Source organism: Ctenopharyngodon idella, chromosome 11, assembly GCF_019924925.1.
Source record: "Ctenopharyngodon idella isolate HZGC_01 chromosome 11, HZGC01, whole genome shotgun sequence".
In the NCBI taxonomy this organism is placed as follows: Eukaryota; Metazoa; Chordata; class Actinopteri; order Cypriniformes; family Xenocyprididae; genus Ctenopharyngodon; species Ctenopharyngodon idella.
In genome coordinates this window covers 17,859,872-17,871,879 of record NC_067230.1, presented here as the reverse complement: position 1 = coordinate 17,871,879, position 12,008 = coordinate 17,859,872, and the positions used below count along the sequence as shown (strand labels likewise).

The window sequence follows — 12,008 nt, the reverse complement described above, 5'->3', positions numbered from 1 at the left end:
ATTTAACTCAACTATTGTTTAAAAATTACTGTACTGAGTACGAGCAGTAAGTTGCTGCTGCAGTTCACTTAACGTCCACCGGTGTCGCTAATAACAAGGGTTTCTGAATTCTATATCCCCTTTAAATCTTAAACTCGCTTTATTTTAATACATTTTTCAGAAAACAAGACTTAAAATCTCATGTCATTCTGCTTCAAGTAAATATATCTTGATTTAAGAATGTTTGTACTGGAAAACAAGACAAAAATACTGATGTGTATAAACCAAATACTGTTCCAGACGAGGCTGTGATGGTTTGTATTCGGCTGAAGTCTCTCTTTGAAGAGTGTATTATTTTCAGGTACTGCTGTGTGTCTTTTATGCCGTTAACCTTTAAACAGGCCTGGAAACAAATACCGCTGGCATGTTTGGCCTTTTATTGTAATTCAGAGAGCATGAACTGTGATTGTGATCATGAGCCGTACAGCTGCATAATACATCCAATTTACTCAACCTGGAGATTCAGGACTAAAAATGCATTCCCTTTATAAATACTGTATTATCTGCATGTGTTTTAAAACCATAACATTTTAAACCTCTGATATATGGTTTTCTAAGTACACACACCCGAAGCACGCACACATAAAGCTGTCTGTCAGACGGTGTGGCGCTTGAGTATCAAACCAAGTTCTCTTTCACGTCTTATTGCACTTAAACTGTCAAATACACAGAAGGTTATGTCAAAATCACAGTTCACAAACACTGGCAGTTTCTTCAATGTAAATGTATCTCAGCCTAATGCACTAACCCATACCGCAATTATAGTTTGACTGACATGAATCATTGTGGGTGCTTAGCACTTTTGAAACAATGCTTTTAGTCATTACTTTTGCCATTTATATGCTTTAGATTTAATCTGTCTTTTAATGCATACGGATTTATTTTTTCATATGCATCATGTACTGTAGAAACGGAGAGCATATTCCTGTTTGTAAACTGTGAAATGCTGTTTAAAGAAAAAAAAAACTGCATCAAAAGATTGAGAGTAGATGAAGTCGGCCCACATTCCACCGTCCTAAACGAAACCAAAACTACGGTCACAAATCACACGCACAATGAAACTGGGGCAGCGAGGAAACAATGGCTTAACAATGAGAACAATCTCACCAGCGAGCAATTCTCACACACACACACACACAGAAGGAACCTCGCAGTAACTTCATACAGCACCTGAACACACTTTCATCTCTTTCATTTACAGCCGACAGCATCTGTTCCTGCTCACACATACACGTCAAACAAAAGCAGATTCACTCACCTGAGGACAGGATCATGTTCCCAGACCTCTGGACTTCATCAAACCTGCTGAAAATCACATTCAACCTGAACAAAACAAACAGAAGACACATAATAGAACTTAATAAAGGTTGAACACATCATAAAAAATAATAACTCAAACACAAATAACACTGTCAGTATTTTATTTGTCAAATGTGCAACAGCTGAGAACAATAAAATGTGCTTGAGGTTTTACAAAATAAATCATAAACAAATCATATGGAAAAAAATATGTTTTTTAAAATGTGGATGCCATGACACAATGATTTTAATAATAATAATCAAGTTTTTAAATGTTGTTTATATGTCTATGTGGTGTTTTTAATACATTTTAAGACAAACCATGTGCAAATTCATCAGGCGACACCATTACTGAGTAAACTGCAGTGAACCAAAAACCCCGCCCCTGTTTCCTACCATCACAAACATGTGACCAATCCTGTCAGGAGGACCTGCCACTGACTTTCTATGATGTGATGCTGATTTTTAGAAGGCAGCTGTCTGACTCTGAGATGGCGAACAGGAACATGGTTTGTGTAACATTAGCAACACATTGTTAGCTAAAAGCTAATCATATCAATTCCCGTCATGTAGATGAGCGTTGTATAAAACACATCACCATTCTGATAACTTGTAGATGAGTCTGTATAATTCACTCTTTTTCTTCTGAATTTGAAGTTTTTGTTCAAATAAATATTACTAAATTAAACCAATATTTGCCATCGTATAGCGTTTACTACAGCTGAGCGAGTGGATCAGGTAATCCAAGCTGCTGTGATTTAGTGGGGGTGGGGACTAATTTGCATATTCATGAGTTTGCGTATACTACATGAAGCAAGGGTGTCGAGTTACATTCAAGCTGTTTTAAGGCATGAAGAAATTATTTTCACAGGAAAAAGGCTAAATATGTCATTTTGATTATTAAAGATGAGTTTTAAAGGATAAAGTTATTGACTGCAGGGGGACTTTAAAGTTCACTTCTGAATGAAAATTTCCTGATAATTTACTCACCCCCATGTCATCCAAGATGTTTATGTGTTTCTTTCTTCAGTGGAAAAGAAATGAAGGTTTTTGAGGAAAACATTCCAGGATTTTTCTCCATATAGTGGACTTCAGGTTGAAGGTCCAAATGTCAGTTTCAGTGCAGCTTCAAAGAGCTCTACATGATCCCAGACGAGGAATAAGAGTCTTATCTAGAGAAACCATCGGCCATTTTCTAAAAAAAAATAACAATTTATATACTTTTTAACCACAAATGCTCGTCTTGCACTGCTCTGTGATGCTCCACGCATTACATAATCACGTTGGAAAGGTCATGTGACGTAGGTGGAAGTACCGCGGTAGGGCGAAAAACTCCATCTCATTTTCTCCTCCAACTTCAAAATCGACCGACATCGCTGTTTTACCTTTTTTTATTGTAAAGGCCGTTTGACTTAGTCTTTGACGTTCGCTTTCTCAGTACTTCCACCTACGTCACACGTGACCTTCCCAACGTGATTACGTAATGCGTGGAGCATCACAGAGCAGTGCAAGACACGCATTTGTGGGTAAAAAGTATATAAATGTTTATCTTTTTGAGAAAATGGCCGATGGTTTCTCTAGATAAGACTCTTATTCCTCGTCTGGGATCATGTAGAGCTCTTTGAAGCTGCACTGAAACTGACATTTGGACCTTCAACCTGAAGTCCACTATATGGAGAAAAAACCTGGAATGTTTTCCTCAAAAACCTTAATTTCTTTTCCACTGAAGAAAGAAACACATGAACATCTTGGATGACATGGGGGTGAGTAAATTATCAGGAAATTTTCATTCAGAAGTGAACTAATCCTTTAATGTGATTTTATTACCGTGATTGCGGCAGTCCCTTTTTACCCAGATCCATCCTCACTCTCTCCCCCACGTGTCTGTAAATCTCCACCAGGCAGTTCATCGCACTGTCTCGAACCTGAGGATCAACATATTTATTTATTCTACAAGTTATTTTTTTACCTGGAACCACATATAATATAATATAATGCATTTCCATATATACTTTTTGAAGTAGCGCCTCTCAATGCCAGTCGTAGTTCCTGTGATCACCAGCAGGAGGCGCCACAGACCACAATATTACAATCCCAGAGTTCTCGTGAAAGAAGAGAATAAAAGTCAGTAGATGTGAAGAAAAACACTCACCTGACTGGTGGGGTCTCCCAACAAGTGACAAATATGAGGAACAATCTTGCTAAGGGTTAATCCGTGGGCTCCATATCTGCAAAACACAACAAGGAAAAAGACAGAAATTAAAAAACAGAATTTTAAATTAAAATAAACATTATGTAAATCTGACGGATACATACACATTAAGAGTAGAGATAAGGCAAAAGCAAACAGCTTCTCTGGTCCTGCTGTTTTTATGACGGAAGCCGCCCAGCATTCGGTCCCAAACATACTGCAAATAAAAATACTTTAACCACAGTTTCAAGAGAAGTTTTACTCTAAAGCAGGACTCTAGTGTTTCACCTGCGGATTGGCCGCTTGGTCCATGATTTTTAACAGAAGCGACTGTGCTTGATCTCGAACCTGGTCCTTAGAATCACCCAAACGATCGATTAAACTGGGCAGAACTGAGAGAAGAAGAATCAAAATGTGTACATTTTAATCTGTTAAATATTAATAAAACAAAATATTATTAAATTATTCACCTGTTCCTATTTGTGTTCTGAAGCGTTCCTGTAGTCTGGTCACTAGAGCGGACACTATGTCCATTCCCAGCAGCGCCACCTTAAAAAAAGACAAAAAAATAAATAAAAATAAAAATAAAATACGATAAAAGTATCATATTTTAATAAAAACATCAATAACTTGCATTACAAATGACATTCAGTAACATTTTAAGGTCAAAACTGCACTGAAAACTGTGTCAGAGAGTGTATGCAAATTCAAGCAGCAAAGGATTATGGGTAATGACCACTGTACTGCGTTTTATTGTTGAATATTCACAAAAATAAGAGTCTTTTCTGGTAAATAACCACTGAATGGTTTCAACTAAAACATGCTGAATCAAACAAGCACAATATATCAGATAAACAGCAGTATTTTTCGTTCATCACAGTTACCATCATTGTGAACACCAGCAGGACTGAAGGAAGCCATGGCTGCAGTGCGATCGATAACCTTCCTTGTCTGGGGGTGGATTGGGATGTTCAATGAACGACTAGTGAGAACAGCCCTGCTAACACCTAACCAACACAACCAGCATCACCTGAGCTATCTGGCTCGGGCTATGGTGCAATTTTTGGAACCCTTTGTGAGTTTCGGTTATAATGATAAAACACACATCAAAACAGCGACCTCTAGTGCACGTTCGACAAACTACATTGTAAATACGGTTTTGTTCTCCAAAACACAAATGCAGGTACAAAACCAGCAAGAAACAAACAGTTTTGAAAGAGTGTGTTTAAAAAAACAGTCTATATGGAATTCTGAAATTGTCTTGAATAAAAACGTTGTGGTTGCATTCTTCATAATGTGCGCAATGCACTATTTTTCAATTGTTTTTTATATATTTGAATTAAATATTGTTCACCTGCAACGTGTGCATGAACAGCTAAATATTTGCGCACGTTTTATTAAACTGTTTTGAGATAAATACAAAACATTTCTTATATTAAAGTTCCCCTGTGGTGAAAATCAAGTTTTTAATGTTGTTTATGTCTTTTTAATATGATTTAAGACAACACCACTGCTGAGTATTTTATATTTTAAAAACTGCAGTGATCTAAAGACAGTTTCAAAAAAAGCGGTTTGAAATCGCATCACAAACTAGCTTACCTTGTAACCAATCGCGTCAGCGTGTGGGCGGGCTTTAGCATATCATTAACTATGACCGATCTGAAGCAAGGGAGTCTCAAGAGAAGGTTTATTTTTCTGTTAATACGAAAAATCGGGTAGATTTAGCAATATAGTGGGTGTATGATGTATATCACGATGTTATGATGAACTGTATGCCTTTCTCCACTGACGTTCTGATTTGTTTAAAGTGTTTCTAAGAATACCGATCAAAGACTGAAAAACGGTGCACTCGTATGGGAGAAAGTATAACGCGCAATAATGGCGGAATACGTCCCGCCTTCTAAATAAGAGCCAATCGCTGACTGGTAAAGTCATCGCATCACTGCAGCTGCCGTTAGAAGCTCCGGTTCCTATAGAAACAGTCAGGCGCGCGCTTGGGGCTTGATTCAGCCGTTTTTTGTCATGATTCGAGCAAAATTTATTAGACCACTGTTGTCCGATTTTATTGGTGATTTCAAATATGAAGTTTAATCGAAAGCTTGGTGAACGCCTTTGGAGAATTTGTTTCCCCATTCAAAGAGATAGCACTTGTATGCCCGAGAGGCGTTTCGAAGATGGCCGCCGAGTGAAATGACTACTGATTTTTAGAAAGCAGCTGTCTGAGATGACGAACGGGAACATGGTTTGTGTAACATTAGCAACATATTATAAGCAGCTGTTTGATAATGTAGTCAAGCAAAAGGCTAATCATATTAATTACTGTTATGTGTCCAATGTTGTAAAAAGCGATACCATTGTGCAGCGTTTACCTCAGTAAGTTGACCGAGTGGAGCTCGTGCGAGTGAGTGGAGGCGGGGCTAATTTGCATATTCATAGATCCGTGTATATTAAATGAAGCAAGGGTGTAGAGTTACAATCAAGCTATTTTAAGGCATGAAGAACATTTTTTCACAGGAAAAAAAGACATTTAAATATGTCATTTTGGTGATCAAAGATGAGTTTTAAGGGATAAAACTATTGACTACCTTTGAATCCTTGTGTATGTGCTATATATAGGGCTGCTTGAACCAGATGCACGCTTTCTACACTCAACATACAGCAGATCACACGCCACATTTAAATAACCATATGGGTTTATTACATCATTTGAATGTTTATTCCATCACATTCACCCTAACTGTGACTTTGAGCATGTGTGAGGTAAAATAAGATGGCCCGGGTTGCAGTGGGACCCCTCGCTGTCCTCATTACGGAGAGTGGGGTGATTACTCTCGCCGGAGACGGCTGGGTTTCCAGGCCAGCTGTGGGACGAGCGCTCTGATTGGCTGCGGCAGCTCAGGCGTTTGTGAGCTGTTAAACGTTTGTTAAAGGAGTCCAGAGGTGCGAAGAACACATGCACATTAACTCATGTTTATTAAGAGCTTATATTGCATCAAACTAATATTTTGTCCAGCTATGAAAACAACAGATTATCGATTCGATTTATATAATTAAAATGTCTTTTATTACCCATATGTCTTTAAGAGTGTCATAACAGTAACAGTACAGCAGTGCTGCTATTGAATAAATCACTCAAGCTGAACCAAATTCACTGTAGTACAGCTGATGCAGTGCACACACACTAACACTGTCTTTACAGTCAGACCGCTTTCTGCATGGTCAGATGAAAGTACTAAAACGACAAAGAACCGGTTTCACTTCACTTTTGCACAATTGTGCGTCCACACTGAGATCGGAGTGACACAAAACAGATTACACACAAATGAGAAAACCATCATCTTGACCAACAGAACACAGACAACACACTTCTGTCTCTTTCAAACACACACAATCTCAACTGTAAAATGAGATTTGTAGTTTCTAGCATCACCAAACACAAATACCCCAATCTCACGCCATTAGCTGGCTAATCAAATAAACAAATGTACCTCCTGCTATTCAACAAATGACTTTATACATCTCCTCCAGTTAGACAACTGACAAAACCATTACACCGTGTCATGCGATAAAAGGTATTATTTCCATGTTTAATCAAGCCCCGTTCACACCGCCTGTCTGTCTTCCCTGCACTCGAGACGGTGACGTGAGCTCCAGAGCCTTCACTCCTATTGGTTGTCGCTTGCGAAATTCGCTCCTCATTTGCATAAAGTTGAAATTTATGAACTTTTGTTGCGTGTCTCCCGTCGCTTGACACGCCTACATTCTGTCGCCAAAGGTCATTGTCACTCGTGTCGCCGGAAGTAGGGGTGTTCGATTCCAGGTTTTTTGGAGTTGACTCCGACTCCTCGACTCCATTTACTTTACATCAAAACAGGGTCATAAATAAGGCAAGATGGCAGTCCTTACACACTTAATTAGTTTATTTTTCCCCAACGTGAAGTCTTAAAATCCCCTCATTAAAACAACACACGTTTAGCAAGACTGTCCAAATTAGTCCAATTTAGCAATGACTTGATGAGTATCAATGTTGCTACCTAGCTAATTGCACCTAATTTTACAGAGAGAAAAGTCACGAAACACATCTGTGGATAAATGTATGTGACAAAGTTTTTGCGACAGCTCTCTAACGCGATTCATCAGTGTCCGAATTCCTCGCTTCATTTCGTTCACTCCTTACTTTATATAGGCTATGGATTCGAGAATCAGTAAACAAGTGAGCGGTTTCGGACACAGCAACAGAGTCGACACCGAGAGTCGATTCCTGTGCTGGAGTCGACCCCGACTCTGGGGCTATTCAGAGTCGAGGAATCGACTCTTTCGGAGTCGACTCCCCATCACTAGCCGGAAGTCGCCAGCGCTCCATTAAAATGAATGGGATCCTGTCGTTTTGTCGCTGCGTGTCGCTGGCGCGGGGCTTCAGAGTTTTTATCTTAACTAGCCGCGACGACGACACACGATGATTCTACATTATTTTAGAGATGGTTTCTATTTTTCTGCACCGTCACGGCTGGAACAACAACACAAAGTATGATAATGACAATCTCAGGTAATGTTTATGTGCTTTATTTAATGTTAAAGGCGTCTAATCTGAGTTTGAATATTATTTTGTGTCTTACTGAAAACAAAAATGGACAATTCACCTCAGATCTTCAAAATAAAAAAACGTTCAAACTGGTCATTCGCAGTGCTTCATGGGAGCCATGAATATTAGTATTGTTGTACATTTGCTATGTAAAATGAAATTATTATTATACTATTATTATACTACACTATTATTATTATATATTACTGTATACTATTTTTCTTAAATACTATTATTATTATTTTTCTTAAATAAATATTTTACAGTGAAATATTACCAAAGAAATATTTCATATTTTGTTTTTATTTAGTAATTTATATTATTAGTTAGTAGTACTAAATAAAAAAAAAGGTATTATTTTACAGTGAAATATTACCAAAGAAATATTTCATATTTTGTTTTTATTTAGTAATTTATATTATTAGTAGTACTTAATAAAAAAATATATTATAATTATTAGAGTAATAATACACAACATTACAAACTTTGATGTTGATGTTTTAGAAAATCAGACGAAAAGACTTAATGGCCTTATTGAGGGAAAAAACTACATTCCCATGAATCACTGCGAACAGCATAATCGAATTAATAATCGATGATTCTACATTATTTTAGAGATGGTTTCTATTTTTCTGCACCGTCACGGCTGGAACAACAACACAAAGTATGATAATGACAATCTCAGGTAATGTTTATGTGCTTTATTTAATGTTAAAGGCGTCTAATCTGAGTTTGAATATTATTTTGTGTCTTACTGAAAACAAAAATGGACAATTCACCTCAGATCTTCAAAATAAAAAAACGTTCAAACTGTCAACTCATTGTGAACAGACAAGTGTATTCTATGACAAAGATTGTTTCAGTAACTCAGTATGTATTTTTAATAATGTTAAAATGGTGTAATATTCGTGAATTTGATTATGTACGTGTGCATTTCGTTGCGAGTGCCGGGAGCTTGCCGAGAGAGCCCGCCCACGCGCTCTTCTGATTGGCTGTGATTTTTGATTCGCGTCTGGTGTGGACAAATTTGTTTGTCGCTGGAATCTTATCGCATCGCGAACCATCAGGTTACAAATGCACTGCTCTTCACACAGTCAGTAAGCTATTTTAATATTCTCAGGCTGAATCATCATTCACTTCTCCAGCAGGCCACTGAAGCCCACACAGATACATGATCTCTCTCAGTGTAGGAAGAAGGTTTTTAGACTAATGTGAGAAGCGCTTAAACCAACAAAAGACAAGCTTTAAAGGCGCCCTGCAGCTTTCTGTCAAAATAAAATTTTAATGGTTTAACGTTTGAAAAGAAATTAAGACAGTCACGCATAATATTATTGTAATTTTACAGTTTGTTTCAGACTTTTAAGGATCATTTTGTTTATTGGTCCAATAAAACCTGCACTCACTGAAGGTGACACACGTGTGTCCGGCACGGCTCTTGAATGCTAAGTGTGTGTGGAGAGCCATAAGCACTTCAACATGCTAATGCTCGAGCTGAAGCTCACAGACAGCACTGAAGATCTCTGAAGAGACGTTTACTGTCTGATCAATGCAGTGCACTAGAATCGTAACATTATACGCCTGCTGGACCCAAAACAGCAGAGAGGAAGTAACATCTGTAAGAGGAAAGCTTCTGCTTGAATATAAATATTGATCACATAAAGGCTCAGGGCCACAAAATGAGCCGCACAGAAGAGACAGACAAAACCAGCCTCATAAAACATCAACTGGAGCCGAATATACGCAAGCTATCGGAGACGGGGATAGAATGACAGGAGTTTAAATTCTGTGGAAATATGTGGATCTTTCCCTTGAGTTCGGAGTGAGTGTCTGGTCATGGATGAAATCTAGCAGCAGATGTTCAGAGAATACCAGAAAAAACAGCTGCAAAGTCAGACGCAGAATAAAGATTCGTTTACAGACTGACACTGTCATTCAAATGTGATTTAAGCCACAGACGCTCCCTGCAATAACTTCACGATGATCTCTGTGTACAAAATGATCATTTTTTGGCATTATTGAGCTTGATGAATCGCCTTGAAAATGTTCCAGTGATGTCATTGTTAAATTAACAATCGTTTTAGGTAATTGAAATAAAATAAAATAAAAATGTTAAATAAAAAACTTAAATGAAAATAAGGATGTTTAATTTAAAGTATTAATATTACCTAAACTGAAATATAAATAAATTAAATAAATAAATAATAAAAATGACAAAAGCAAAACAAAAGGTGAATCTAGTTAATTTTTTTATTGCAAAATATTCATATATACCAGCATTTAAGTATTTTGAGAGCATAGATTGACTCGATTACGTCATTCGCAGTGCTTCATGGGAGCCATGAATATTAGTATTGTTGTACATTTGCTAAGTAAAATGAAATTATTATTATACTATTATTATACTACACTATTATTATTATTATATATTACTGTATATTATTTTTCTTAAATACTATTATTATTTTTTTTCTTAAATAAATATTTTACAGTGAAATATTACCAAAGAAATATTTCATATTTTGTTTTTATTTAGTAATTTATATTATTAGTAGTACTAAATAAAAAAAAGGTATTATTTTACAGTGAAATATTACCAAAGAAATATTTCATATTTTGTTTTTATTTAGTAATTTATATTATTAGTAGTACTAAATAAAAAAAAATATTATAATTATTAGAGTAATAATACACAACATTACAAACTTTGATGTTGATGTTTTAGAAAATCAGACGAAAAGACAAAGGTACAAGACTGTGAACTTAATGGCCTTATTGAGGGAAAAAACTACATTCCCATGAATCACTGCGAACAGCATAATCGAATTAAAAACGATGGTGAAATAGAAATCTACTCATTTACAAATGTTAATTATATATATATATATATATATATATATATACACACACACACATATAAAAACAATATATTTTTAGTCTATTGCTAAATATGCATATATACCAGCATTTCAGTATTTTGACAGCGTAAAGAGATCAACTCAATTACATCATTCGCAGTGCTCCATGGGAGTGGGCGGAGCTAAAGAGCTATTTTGGTGCTCTGATTGGTGGAATTTTCTGTACAGCATCATGGGTAATGTAATTTTTCACCACAAATTCAGCTGTTAAACACAATTATTTTAAATATAAGTTCAAATAATGCAGAATGATGGCTTCAACAGAAGCAAATCCCATCGATTAACAACCTCGTAGCTCACAGTAGGGCTGTCTATTTTTACTGTTGCACTCCATTGAGAGCTTAAATAAAGCCGAAGGTAAATCAATGAATAAAAATATTAAAAAAAACAACAAGCAGAAAATGTAAACAATTTTCTCAAACAAAACACTGTTTTCTGGCTAAAACACACTGAGAGTAACAACCAGCAGAATAAAAACTTATTTAATGCCAAACTCAAAATGCACATCATGTTCTTTAGATGCTTCTGTAAAACTCTCTAGACAGCGTCTAGACGGCAGTTCAGCTTTACTGCGTCAGGTCACTGAAATACACACAATGCCAGTAAATTATAAGCATAAACCACGTTTTTCATTTAATACAAACTGCCTGTCATCCAAAAATGCAGTCCTGTGAAATTATAAACCAGAGTTTCCACTCAAAACTCGAGCTTCAGAAGAGACAAACTCAAGCACAGAGTCCCACTGAACTGGTGAGAACAGGAGTAAGTTGCCTTTCCTGAAATGATAACAAATGCTTTATCATCTTCAGCAATCATTGCCACAACAGCTATGCAACTCTAATGCAACAAACCTGAACCTACTTCATCGTCATGCACACTTATAAAACATGTATAAAAAACTCTTGGAACATGAATCAACCAAACACAATCAAGAATGCAAAATAACAGAATCACACAGCCTCAACTCAGCTTTTAATGAGAA

At 36.5% G+C, this 12,008-nt stretch overlaps 1 protein-coding gene and 1 non-coding gene across 2 annotated transcripts in view; one reads left to right on the top strand and one right to left on the bottom strand.

Annotated features, from left to right (window-relative positions):
• LOC127523020 (CLIP-associating protein 1) overlaps positions 1-12,008 on the bottom strand; it is a 58,674-nt gene that overhangs the window by 42,953 nt on the left and 3,713 nt on the right. Inside the window, exons 3-8 of the mRNA XM_051913446.1 lie at positions 4,000-4,078; positions 3,818-3,921; positions 3,655-3,746; positions 3,491-3,566; positions 3,166-3,263; positions 1,298-1,362 (exon numbers count right to left, since the gene is read on the bottom strand). Of these exons, the coding sequence (XP_051769406.1) occupies positions 1,298-1,362; positions 3,166-3,263; positions 3,491-3,566; positions 3,655-3,746; positions 3,818-3,921; positions 4,000-4,078 (514 nt within the window). The remainder of the gene's footprint in view (positions 1-1,297; positions 1,363-3,165; positions 3,264-3,490; positions 3,567-3,654; positions 3,747-3,817; positions 3,922-3,999; positions 4,079-12,008) is intronic.
• LOC127523080 (U4atac minor spliceosomal RNA) lies at positions 4,470-4,600 on the top strand. Its single transcript, XR_007932820.1, has one exon. It is a non-coding gene; the product is annotated as a U4atac minor spliceosomal RNA (small nuclear RNA).